At 34.2% G+C, this 12081-nt stretch overlaps 1 protein-coding gene across 8 annotated transcripts in view; it reads left to right on the top strand.

Annotated features, from left to right (window-relative positions):
- ABCC9 (ATP binding cassette subfamily C member 9) overlaps positions 1 to 12081 on the top strand; it is a 131325-nt gene that overhangs the window by 19349 nt on the left and 99895 nt on the right. For all 8 annotated transcript variants that reach the window (XM_045466916.1, XM_045466913.1, XM_045466918.1 and 5 more), the window contains 5 exons: positions 4193 to 4359; positions 5398 to 5640; positions 7522 to 7716; positions 10028 to 10180; positions 10652 to 10807. In XM_045466916.1, the coding sequence (XP_045322872.1) occupies positions 4193 to 4359; positions 5398 to 5640; positions 7522 to 7716; positions 10028 to 10180; positions 10652 to 10807 (914 nt within the window). The remainder of the gene's footprint in view (positions 1 to 4192; positions 4360 to 5397; positions 5641 to 7521; positions 7717 to 10027; positions 10181 to 10651; positions 10808 to 12081) is intronic.

The raw sequence follows: 12081 nt of genomic DNA, 5'->3' as shown, positions 1-12081 counted from the left end.
TTTTCATAGATGACCTTTATCAGGTGAGTAAGTTTTCTTCTATTCAGAGCTTTCTCAGACTTGTTTTTGTTTTTGTATTTTTAAATCATGAGTAGATGTTGAATTCTATTAAAGATTTTATTCTGCATCCATTGGGACAATTATATTTCTGTTAATGTACTAAATTAATTGCTTGAATTTTCAAATGATAAAGTAACCATGAATTCCTGGGCTATGTTACACATGGTCATGATATATTATCCATGCTATATATTGCTAGATTTTGTTTGCTAAGTTTTTTTAGATCCATGTTGTGATGCATATTGGTTTGTTATTTTCTTGTAATGTCTGTCAAGTTTTCATATGCTGGGTTATACTGGCCTCTGAAAATGAATTGGAAAGTTTTTCTATTTTTCTATTTTCTGAAAGACATTGTGTATGATTAATTTTATTTCTTCCTTAAATGTTCAAAATAATTCATCAGTGAAATCATTTTGGCCTGGAGATTTTTTTTTTAATGTTTGTTTATTTTTGAGAGAGTGCAAGTGGGGCAGAGGCAGAGAGAGGGGGACAGAGGATCTGAAGAGGGCTCTGCACTGATAGGCTGACAGCAAGGAGATTCGAGATTCAGGGCTCTAACTCACAAACCATGAGGTCATGAGGTCATGACCTGAACCACAGTCGGTCGCTCAATGAACTGAACCACCCAAGTGCCCCTGGGCCTGGAGTTTTAACTAAGTGAGGATTTTATTTATATTTATTATTTATTTATTTATTTATTTATTTATTTATTTATGTGTTTATTTATTAACACACATACAATATTTAATTTAAACATAAAGCTTTGCATTTATGCACAGTAAATTTCATTCTGCTAGATTCAGTCTTTCCAGGGTTTAGAAATCCTTTTCTTTTTTCTTTTTAATCTTGATTCTTTTATTCAGACTCTCTGAATACTCTCTTTTATACACACTCTCTATTATGGGCATATGTCCTTCTTGCCTGCCTAGTCATCTAAATGAGGATTTTAAATTATAAACTTACTGTTCTATTAGACATAGACTTTTCAGAGTATTTCTTCTCATGTCAGTTTCAGTAAGTTACAGGTTTCAAGAAATTTTCCCTTTCATCTAAGTTTTTTTATTTGTCATGAAGTTGTTCAAGATATTCCCTGATTATCCTTTTTAAGTATACAGGATATGTAGAGATAATTCTTCTTTCATTCCTAATACTGGCAATTTATGATTTCCTTTTTTGCTTAATCAGTCTAGCTGGGGAATTAGCTGAATTAGCAATTTTCTTGATCTTAAAAAAAAATCAACCTTCTTGGCTTGGTTGGGTTTGTTAATTTTCTCAATTATTTTTTTTTCTATTTCATTGCTTTCTACTCTTATCTCTATCATTTTCATCCTTTTATTTTGTTCATTCTTCTTCTTTCCCTAGTTTTTAAGATGGAAGCTTAGATCATTGATTTTGGATCTGTCTTTTTTTTTCTAAAATAAATATTAAAAGCCATAAATTTTCCTTTAAGTGTTGTTTTAGCTGCAGTCCTTAACTTTTTAATATGTAATATTTTTATTATAATTTAGCTATAATACTAATTTCCCTAGCGATTTTTTCTTTAACATGTGGTCAATTACAACTATGTTGTTTAACTTCCAAATATCTGGAGACTTATAGATATCTTATTGTGTGGAAAGACTTGAAGTTTACCTTCATAATCTCTGTCCTTGGTGTTCATACCCTGTATAATTCTCTACCTTTGAGTGTGAGTGGGACCTGTGACCTGCTTCTAGCCAATAGAGTATGGCAAAGATGAAGACATCAAATCAGTTGAGCTTCTGTTGAAAGACTGCAGCCCTAGTCAAGGCCTGGATTGCAGTCTGGTGAGACCCTGAAGCAGAGAACCCACTTGACCCATGCCCAGGCTCTTGACCCATGGAAACTGTGAGAAAATAATTGTGTGTTGGTATAAGCTGCTAACTAAACCTGTCATAATTTGCTTAGCAGCAATAGAAAATCAATATGCTTATTGTCCTTGATTTTTAATTTATTTTTATTGTGATCAGAGAACATATGTTATATGATTTCTGTCATTTTAAGTTTATTTTTTCTTGTTTTCTAAGTATGTAGCCTATGCCAGGACCGTGCACTTAACAAGAATGTATATGCTGCAGGTGTTTCGGTGTATTTTTATAATACTAAGTATTATATAGCTTTATAAATATCAAACAGTTCAAAGTGGTTGATAGCTACCAGATCTTCTAAATCTTTATTAGGCATATGTGTATTTTTTTATTGTTGTGTCTCTCTGAAAAATCGACTGACGCTTTGTCATTATTAAAAGTTTTCAAAATTTCTGGTAATACTCTTTGTCTTTTTTCAAGTGTTTATTTGAATTCCAGTTAGTTAATATACAGTGTAATATTAATTTCAGGTGTACAATTTAGTAATTTAACACTTACATACAACACCCGGTGCTCATCACAAGTGCCCTCCTTAATACCCATCACCTATTTAACCCCTTCCCCTGTCCGCTTCCCTTCTGGTAACTATCAGTTTGCTCTCTGTAGTTAAGAGTCTGTTTCTTGGTTTGCCTCTCTCTCTCTTTCTTTTTCCCTTTGCTTGTTTGTTTTGTTTCTTAAATTCTACATATGAGTGAAATCATATGGTATTTGTCTTTCTCTGACTGAGCTATATCACATAGATTAGTACTCTCTAGCTCCATCTATGTTGTTGCAGATGACAAAATTTCATTCTTTTTTGTGGCTAAGTAACATTCCATTGAATATATATACCACATCTCCTTTATCCGTTCATCCACTAGTGGAAACTTGGGCTGTTTCCATAATTTGGTTATTGTAGATAATGCTGCTATAAACATTGGGGTGGTGCATGTATCCCTTTAGGTTAGTATTTTTTATGATAATACTCTTGGTCTTTAAGTCTACTTTATCTGATATTAATATAGCCACTCAGATTTCTTATGTTTACTGTTTTCATTGTATGTCTTTTTCCATCTACTTACTATCTGTTTCTTTATATTTAAGATGAATATCTTTAGTTAGCATGTAGTCTTTTTTTTTCTTTCTAAATCTATTCTGGCACTTTTCATTTTATGCTAAAACAAGATAGATGATGAGCTTATATGCCAGTGTTCAATTCTTTTTCTAAGGAAGTTGTGACCACCTTTAAACTTTAATAATTCTGATAAGTGCTGTACAATGGATCGTCTCATATGTGTTTTGGATTTCTTCTTTCTCATCCCATATTTATTTGTACTGACCTTTATTTAAAGTGTGAAGTATACTGAACCTTTTATTTCTAGGAAAGTCTCTGTGCCCATCTCATATTTGCTATAAAAGGCCGGCTGTGGGTATGAGATGGTATAGATGCCTACGTTTCTCATCCCACTACTTAAGGTCTGAGTTTGTTCTGTAGGATCATTGTTCTTCTCTTCTCTTTGTGGAGGCATGTGATATTTTAAACCATTTGGGTGAGATGAGTTACTACTTGAATGCTATCTGGAAAGCAGAAACCCCATTATAAAGCTATATGCATTCCATAATAATTCCAGCATAATACCATTAGATTACCTATTGGATAGGTTACACAGATAACAACTTATGAATTCTTCATATAATATAATTGAGGCTTCATAAGAAAAAAACACAAAAAACAAGACCAAGAGATCAAAGCAATTTTAAAGTCTACAGAATTACACATAAGTTCCGGAGCGTAGGTTATTCCTATTTACACATCTCTTTCCATCTGTCCATCTATTACATATAATCAGAGTGGAAGCACCAGCATTTTTAAAAAAGTTTTATTTACTTATTTTGAGAGAGAGAGAGAGGGAGAAGGGGAGGGGAAGAGAAAGAGGGAGACAGAATCCCAAGCAGACCCCACACCATCAGCACAGAGCCCGATGTGGGACTCAAACTCACCAACCTTGAGATCATGACCTGAGCTGAAGTTGGACTGACTGAGCCACCCAGGCGTCCAGAAGCACTAGCATTTTAAAGTCATCACCATGCCTTTAGTTCAAAACTCCATATATGTTGTTTTCTTAAAAAATAAAATTATGTGGAAATAGAATATTTAAAATTATATTTGTTCTTAAAGAGCATGATATTTATATTGAAATTTCAATGAAGTTTTTTAAAGTCAGGGAAAAAATGCATCTTTTTCCTTTTCCTTTTTATTTTTCCAGCCCTATTTCTGTATTGGGTAATGGCCTTTATTACAAAAACCATAAAATTAGTCAAGTACTGGCAGTCTGGTTGGGGAGTATCAGACTTGCGTTTCTGCATCACTGGCATGATGGTCATCTTGAATGGACTCCTGATGGCTGTGGAGATCAATGTAATTCGGGTCAGAGTAAGTATCTAATCATTTTTGTTTAATTACCAGAATTCAAGACTTGAATATTAGAGATTACAGTCAGCCAGAAATCATTTGTATTTAAGAAGACAAACAAATGTGTATCATCTATGTGTATAAAAGTTGAACTAATCACTAAGTTTCAGACCATTGGTATTCCAGAACCCTAGCATCTATTTATTCATTTGTAAATATTGATTGAATGATTGTGTGCCAAACATTAATCTCAGTTCATATTATAGATGAAACTGTTTGCATCAGAAAATTACATCATCCATGATGTATCCCAGTCTTCATCAGAAAACTACATCATCCATGATGTGCCCCAAGCACACCTATATTAAGCAAACTATTGTATTCCTAGAAATTTCAAAATGAAAAGAAGATAATATGTTTACTCATTCCACTGATGAAGAAACTTCTACAGTGATAACTCTAGCTATATCCAAAGTCGCATAGCCAAGAGTCATGCCTGGTCTGTTATTACAAACCTGTTGTAGTTTGCATCACATAATGCTGTTATGTTGTGTGACATAGTTGTGAATGATTTTTTAATATTCATTTCTACCAGAGCACTTTGAGTTTGCTCTGAATGTCAAGATACAAGCTGCAAGGAATAGTGGAGTATAGTTAGTGAACATCAACCAAACGATGAATTATCAAAGAGTGACTCAATAATGGTGTCAACACATTTAAAAAAATCTAAATAATGTAAAAAATTTTATTTAGTTGACCCTATCACAGTATATCATGAAAGACTGATTCTTAGCAATAGCTATATTTTAAAGGGATAATCTATAATTTTAGAATTGTCTCTAAGTGGGATTAAATGTGAAATTCTGGTATTTAACTAACTAATCTAGTCACAGTGAAAGGAAAGTATTTCAAAGAATATTTCCAAAGGAATGAAAATGTTTAGTAAAATAAACATTTTTGCCTGTTGAAATGAAAATGTAGAAAAGGTTAAAATTTTATTTTAATATGTGGGAAAAGAATTGGGTTAATTATCATTCTGTGGAATTTTTCTTGCCACAGAGATATGTATTCTTCATGAATCCTCAGAAAGTAAAGCCTCCTGAAGACCTCCAAGATCTGGGTGTGAGATTTCTTCAACCGTTTGTGAATTTATTGTCAAAAGCAACATACTGGTGGATGAACACGCTTATCATATCTGCTCATAAAAAGCCTATTGATCTGAAGGCAATTGGAAAATTGCCAATAGCAATGAGGGCAGTAACAAATTATGTTTGCCTGAAAGATGCATATGAAGAACAAAAGGTAATTTAGTATCTGTTTTTCATGCCCATAATTGTAGAAAATAGATCTATTAAATATAAAGTCACTAAGCTTAAATATCTATGGTTAAGGAAGAGCAGATTTTCTTCATTTGTCTTTCCCAATAGTTTTGAGTCATGTGAATTGGGCCAATGAGAATATACCAGAAGGGCCAATGAAATAAAGTTATATTGTGGTAGTTACCCAGTTCATACCTGAGGAGGGATAGAGGGAACACTGTCTTTTTTCTGAAACCAACTGGAAAGTTAGAATTAAGCTTAATGGTCATGTATATATGATCATTATTCCCATATAATGTTAATAATTCATGGAATTGTTGTTATGAAGCTTTTCCAAGTATCTTGTCAATAATTTTGTTATATAACAGTAAAATAGATCATATCATTAATAACCACATTTAAGAAACCAAAGTCCTTAAATTAATTATTGACTGTATTTTGGAGTCTTTTTTCCAAACTTGTGAAACTGAATTAAATAAAGTTGTCTACCATTCCTATATGTTTGTCAAAACTGGTCTCTTCTGGTACTTTCTTCGAGCATTTATAATTACTCTAAACACCTTAAATAGAGTTTTTAGATATTTTCAGTTTGTCTTATAATCATTCTATACAGTCATGTATACCATACATGGTGGTAGATGTATTTTATATTGCAGTCATCTATAAATATTATCATAACTGAAATTATTGGTATTCACAACAACATTGGAAAGGAGTAGGGTATGGTGAATCGGTGTGAGTTTTGTCTGTTCTAAATCAAGACAACAAAGCATTTATGGTAAATGATGAAAATGACCTCTGTTTTGTGTCAAAAATGTGTGTTATGAAATTAATATTGCAGGAAATGGTTACTACAAATGAACTTGAGTCATCTCTTTGGTTTCACCATTGGGAAAAGTATTGCATAATATTTTTTAAACTTCTCTGCTAAAGTAAAGATTAAGAGTATAGCCTAAACATATTTTAAGTGTTCCTAGTACTCTTTATTACAGAGATCAGCTTGAACTTGGTATGTTAATGTCTTGTATTAATAAACTTTTAAAAATAATTGTATTGTTCGTCTAACAGGGAATTGAATATGAGACACAACTGAATTATCTTCCATTGACTTGGTTTCTTTGCCACAGTGAAAAAAACTTTATCTACCTCCTCTCTAAGACTTAATTATGATTATTAAGGTCATAAAATCCTTTCAACAAACAACAACATATGTGTGAAGCCATGAGTTGGCTTAAGCATATATGCCATTCTTCAATTTTGCATTTCTTTGTTGAATAACTAGGAAACACAAGTCTAACACAACTTTCAAAAGTACTGACTACTATTCATGGAGACAGGAAATACCTGAAAGAGAAACAACTTGAAGTTAGGATGATCTGTTTTGTTTAGCTTGTAGTAAAATATCTGGAGTAAAATATCTTTGGCTTGTAGTAGATCTCTTGTGATCTAATAACTCCAGAAATCTTGACTAATCTTTCAATAATCTTGATCTTAGTATTTTACTATCTTCTTTTCCATACAATGGTATTTGGTAATAGTCATGACAGATACACATTTTCCAAACCAAAGAGAATTAAAAAATTAATTTGGCCTTAAGAATTTTGGGTTATCCTTTGACAACTAAAAATAAGGCAAAGTCTTTGAAAATGGACTTTTTACTCCACATTCTATTCCATACTCAGTGGCTACTGTTTGCATAGAGTGCAAGGATATGGGTTATGCATACTATACTAAAGGGACTCCTTAACATTTACTTATAAACTTAACATATCATCAGAAATATCAGAAGGAATTGCCCATAGTTGGTGAGGTTAAATGCCGCTCCAGTCATTTTATCTTTGGTTCATCTGTTTTTTTCTTTCAGAAAAAAGTAGCAGATCATCCAAACCGGACTCCATCTATATGGCTAGCAATGTACAGAGCATTTGGGCGACCAATTCTGCTTAGTAGCACATTCCGTTATCTTGCAGATTTACTGGGTTTTGCTGGACCTCTCTGTATTTCTGGAATAGTTCAGCGTGTGAATGAAACCCAGAATGGGACAAATAACACAACAGGAGTAAGTCTGTGGTGCTTTTGAAGGGGAACATATTATTGGCAGATTTTATTGTAATTGTTACTTTTTATTAATGCAGTTCTTTTTTTTTTTTTTTTTGAACGTTTATTTATTTTTGGGACAGAGAGAGACAGAGCATGAACGGGGGAGGGGCAGAGAGAGAGGGAGACACAGAATCGGAAACAGGCTCCAGGCTCTGAGCCATCAGCTCAGAGCCCGACGCGGGGCTCGAACTCACGGACCGCGAGATCGTGACCTGGCTGAAGTCGGACGCTTAACCGACTGCGCCACCCAGGCGCCCCTATTAATGCAGTTCTATGAACAGTTCTTACAGTCTTATTTACAGAGAATTGAATGCATTTAAAACAAAGAAAACAATTTTCCTTGTAGAGAAAATCATGTATTTATGTATTCATTGAATGGATCTGTTCAACAAAATTATTTCTCAGATTCAGAGCCTACAGGCATTTGATAAGTATCTACTGTGTGCCAGAAGCCATGCTCAGGAATTTCACGTTGATTATTTTCTTTGATCTTTTTAGCAACCCTTAGAAGAATTTTCATGCATGAGTACATGAGGGATGGCTGAGTCATTTTTTTAGAGGCCTGTGACCAATCATGTTAGCAATGCGATTTGTACTATATACATATTTCTTTTCTTATATGATAAACACCATCACCTTGATTCACAATGATAAGGGCAAGTCTCATTATGATATTTTCATTAGATATTATGCTAATATTTGGGGGGCTATATGGTATAAGATACTATATATTTGCTGTTGTAAATATAGTCTTTTATTTTCTGTTCTTAAGAAAATCTCATCATGAACTTCCTAGTTTCTTTCTAAGATAAGAATTGATTTCCCTAGTTTCACAGATAGAAAAATCTAGTCTAGATGAATCAATTTTCCTTTTCTATTCTCTCAATCTGATTTCCTGTCTTTTTTTCTTCACCTATTAAAATTTCATGCATTTTTCAAAGCCTACATTAAATGCCATCTCTTCAGTGAAGCTTTTCTGATTGTTCTGGTTGGAATTTGACTCTCGTTCATACTCTCCAACACATTGTTGATTTCACCTTGGCACTTGCTGTAAATGCTATTTATAAGGAAGCGTGTTATTTATGGATACGCTTATCTCTCTGGGTGGTAAGCTCTTTAAACAGAATGACTGTGAACTGTTCATATCTGTGTTCACAATGTGTAGCCCATTTGCTTGCATATAGTAGTGTTCAGTTATTTTGAAATGAACCAGATATTTTCACCATTGAATGCACTTCTGTGATGTTTTGTCTCTACTAGCCTCATTGCATTCCATAAGTTCCACATAGAATTTTTCTATCATCCCTCTCCCTTACACATATTAATCACATATTTTTCTGAGAAGGAAGAACTTACACATTTGTTTGTATCCCCATGAAAGAAAAGGAAGGGACCAGAAGTAGAATTTAATGGATCTAACCCACAAAAGTATTGCCCAAACTGACATAATGTCCTTATTTGAGTGTTACCTTTCTCTCACTTTTTTTTTTTTCAACGTTTATTTATTTTTGGGACAGAGAGAGACAGAGCATGAACGGGGGAGGGGCAGAGAGAGAGGGAGACACAGAATCGGAAACAGGCTCCAGGCTCTGAGCCATCAACCCAGAGCCCGACGCGGGGCTCGAACTCACGGACCGCAAGATGGTGACCTGGCTGAAGTCGGACGCTTAACCGACTGCGCCACCCAGGCGCCCCACCTTTCTCTCACTTCTAACCAAGTTACCACATAGTATTGTTCCAAACAAAAAGCAATCAGTTTTGTATATCCTTATGATGACTTCAGTCATATTCCTACTGAAACAATTTTATAAATTGTGTTTTGTCATTGGAAGTGTCAACATGGGTGAAATCAATAGCCAAATTACATTTATCATTTATCTTGTTAATATAAATTATGTGAATATTAGACTAAGTCAAATAAATTACAGTCTAAATTAACTTTGATCTTCAATTACTACTTCTCAAGACGAAATATATCTTTTCCGAAAATGTACGTACATTTTTAAATCAAAATTTACCTTTTTACTACAATCAGGCATTTCCAGCAATCTTAATGATCAGTTTGAGATTTTATGCATTGAACTAGTTTGAATTTGTATCTGTGGACATGATGAAGAAAAACCAAAATTACCTTGGCTCATTCCACTGCTGCATTATAAAGACATTGAGTTTTTATATTTAAGAATTATGTATCGTTTGATAAATGTGATCTATAAACCTGGTATATGAAAAGACCAGTTCTAATTTATGTCTTTTTCTTTTGGGACAAGATTTCAGAAACCCTTTCATCAAAGGAATTTCTTGAAAATGCTTATGTACTAGCAGTTCTTCTTTTCTTGGCCCTTATTCTGCAAAGGACATTTTTGCAGGCTTCCTACTATGTAACCATAGAGACTGGCATTAACCTCCGTGGAGCTCTGCTGGTATGTACAAGCTTAGAATGATCTTTGTTTCTTGAAAATGCCATATGCCATTCAATGACAGGAAGGGTAGGGGTCTCAGTTTTGTTTCTCTTTCTGTTTGACTTTGACACTACAACTTCAACACTTCTAGGAGCTACTTGATAAAAGAAACAGAACTAATTAGTAGACCCACAGAATTTTAAAAAGTTTTGTAGTAATATATTAAGAAAGCTTTTGAAATCTTTCATTTGATGATCTCTGTTTCAATATGTTTAAAGTCAAATATATGTTTTGATCATATGGCCAGTTAGGTTTGTGTTTAGCTAAAGACTGAAAGTAACTATGCTAAAATGAAAATAGTGGTTGACTGAAGAAGATGTCATTACAGGGATTTTTTTTTCCAAAAATTTTTTTAAAATGTAATAATGGAAGTAAATAAACATAATGTTGATTAAGTTTAGAGCTTCAAATACACTTTTTTTTTTTTTGCAGGCCATGATATACAATAAAATTCTTAGGCTGTCTACATCTAATTTATCCATGGGTGAGATGACCCTGGGACAGATCAATAACTTGGTTGCCATTGAAACCAATCAACTCATGTGGTTCTTGTTCCTATGTCCCAATCTATGGGCAATGCCTGTTCAGGTAAATCAATATAAGTAATATTCTCATTTGCAGAGGAAACAAAACAAAAGGAGTATGAAATATTTAGCTCAGTAAAAGGTAACTTTTTGAACTTGCTAATGTTATTATGCTTTTTTTGGAGAGAGAGAGAGGGGAGAGGAAGAGAGAGAATCTTAAGCAGGTTCCACACCCACATGGCACCTGACATGGGGCCTTATCTCACGACCGTGAGATCATGACCTGAGTTGAAATCAAGAGTCAAATGTTTAGGGGCACTTGGGTAGCTCGGTTGGTTAAGCATCCAGCTCCAGCTCAGGTCATGATCTCGCCGTTCGTGAGTTTGAGTCCCACATTGGGCTCTGTGCTGACAGCTCAGAGCCTGGAGCCTCCTTCGGATTCTGTCTCTCTCTCTCTGTCTCTGTCTCTCTCTCTCTCTCTCTCTCTCTCTGCCCCTCCCCGACTCACACTCTGTGTCTTTCTCAAAAATAAACATTAAAAAAATTATTAAAAAGTCAGATGTTTAACCGACTGAGTCAACCAGGTGCCCCCTATACCCTTTTTGTAGAGAAGAAAACTGAGACTCAGAAATGCTCTGACAGGTTAAGAAAGTTTGAAATTCTCCTGCTTAGGTTCAAATGTCTGATCTACCCTGTTTGCACAAGTGTTTAAATCCTCAAAATATTAGTTTCCTTAGCTTTAAAATTGGAATGATAACTGTATCTGCCTTGTAGAATTGTTGGCATCATCAAGACTAAATAAGTTAGTATGTGTAGCACATTTAGCACAGTGCCTAGTACTTCATGGACATTCAGTAATTGTTAGTTGTTATCATTGTTGACCATATCCATGCAAGTCATGGAGCCAAGTCTTGACCCCTTTTATTTTGACAGACTCTGTTATAGCATTTCTAAAGTAAAACAGTTGTAATCCATCCCATTGTTTCAATAGCTGATGTATTATACAATGCCAAATTTTATAAGGTGGTAGGAACACTAACAAGCTGGAGGGCTATTTAGCTATTTTTTTTTTAATGGAAAATAGTATTTTAGGAAAGATGCATTTTCCCCCTAATTGGGTCAAAATAGCAAAAGATATGTTTTTAGCTCTTTCCTCTGTGTGATGCTGAATATGTTTACCTTGAGTTTTGCATCCTGTAGATGGAGCTTAAACTGTAGGTCTTATTTTTTTAAGTTTATTTATTTTGAAAGAGAGAGAGCAGGGGAGGGGCAGAGAGAGAGGGAGAGAGAGAGAATCCAGAGCAGGCTCTGTGTTGTCAGTGCCGAGTTCAATGCAGG

This window comes from Leopardus geoffroyi, chromosome B4 (genome assembly GCF_018350155.1).
Source record: "Leopardus geoffroyi isolate Oge1 chromosome B4, O.geoffroyi_Oge1_pat1.0, whole genome shotgun sequence".
In the NCBI taxonomy this organism is placed as follows: domain Eukaryota; kingdom Metazoa; phylum Chordata; class Mammalia; order Carnivora; family Felidae; genus Leopardus; species Leopardus geoffroyi.
Note: the sequence above shows the minus strand (reverse complement) of the source record. Positions and strands in the feature narration are given on the sequence as shown.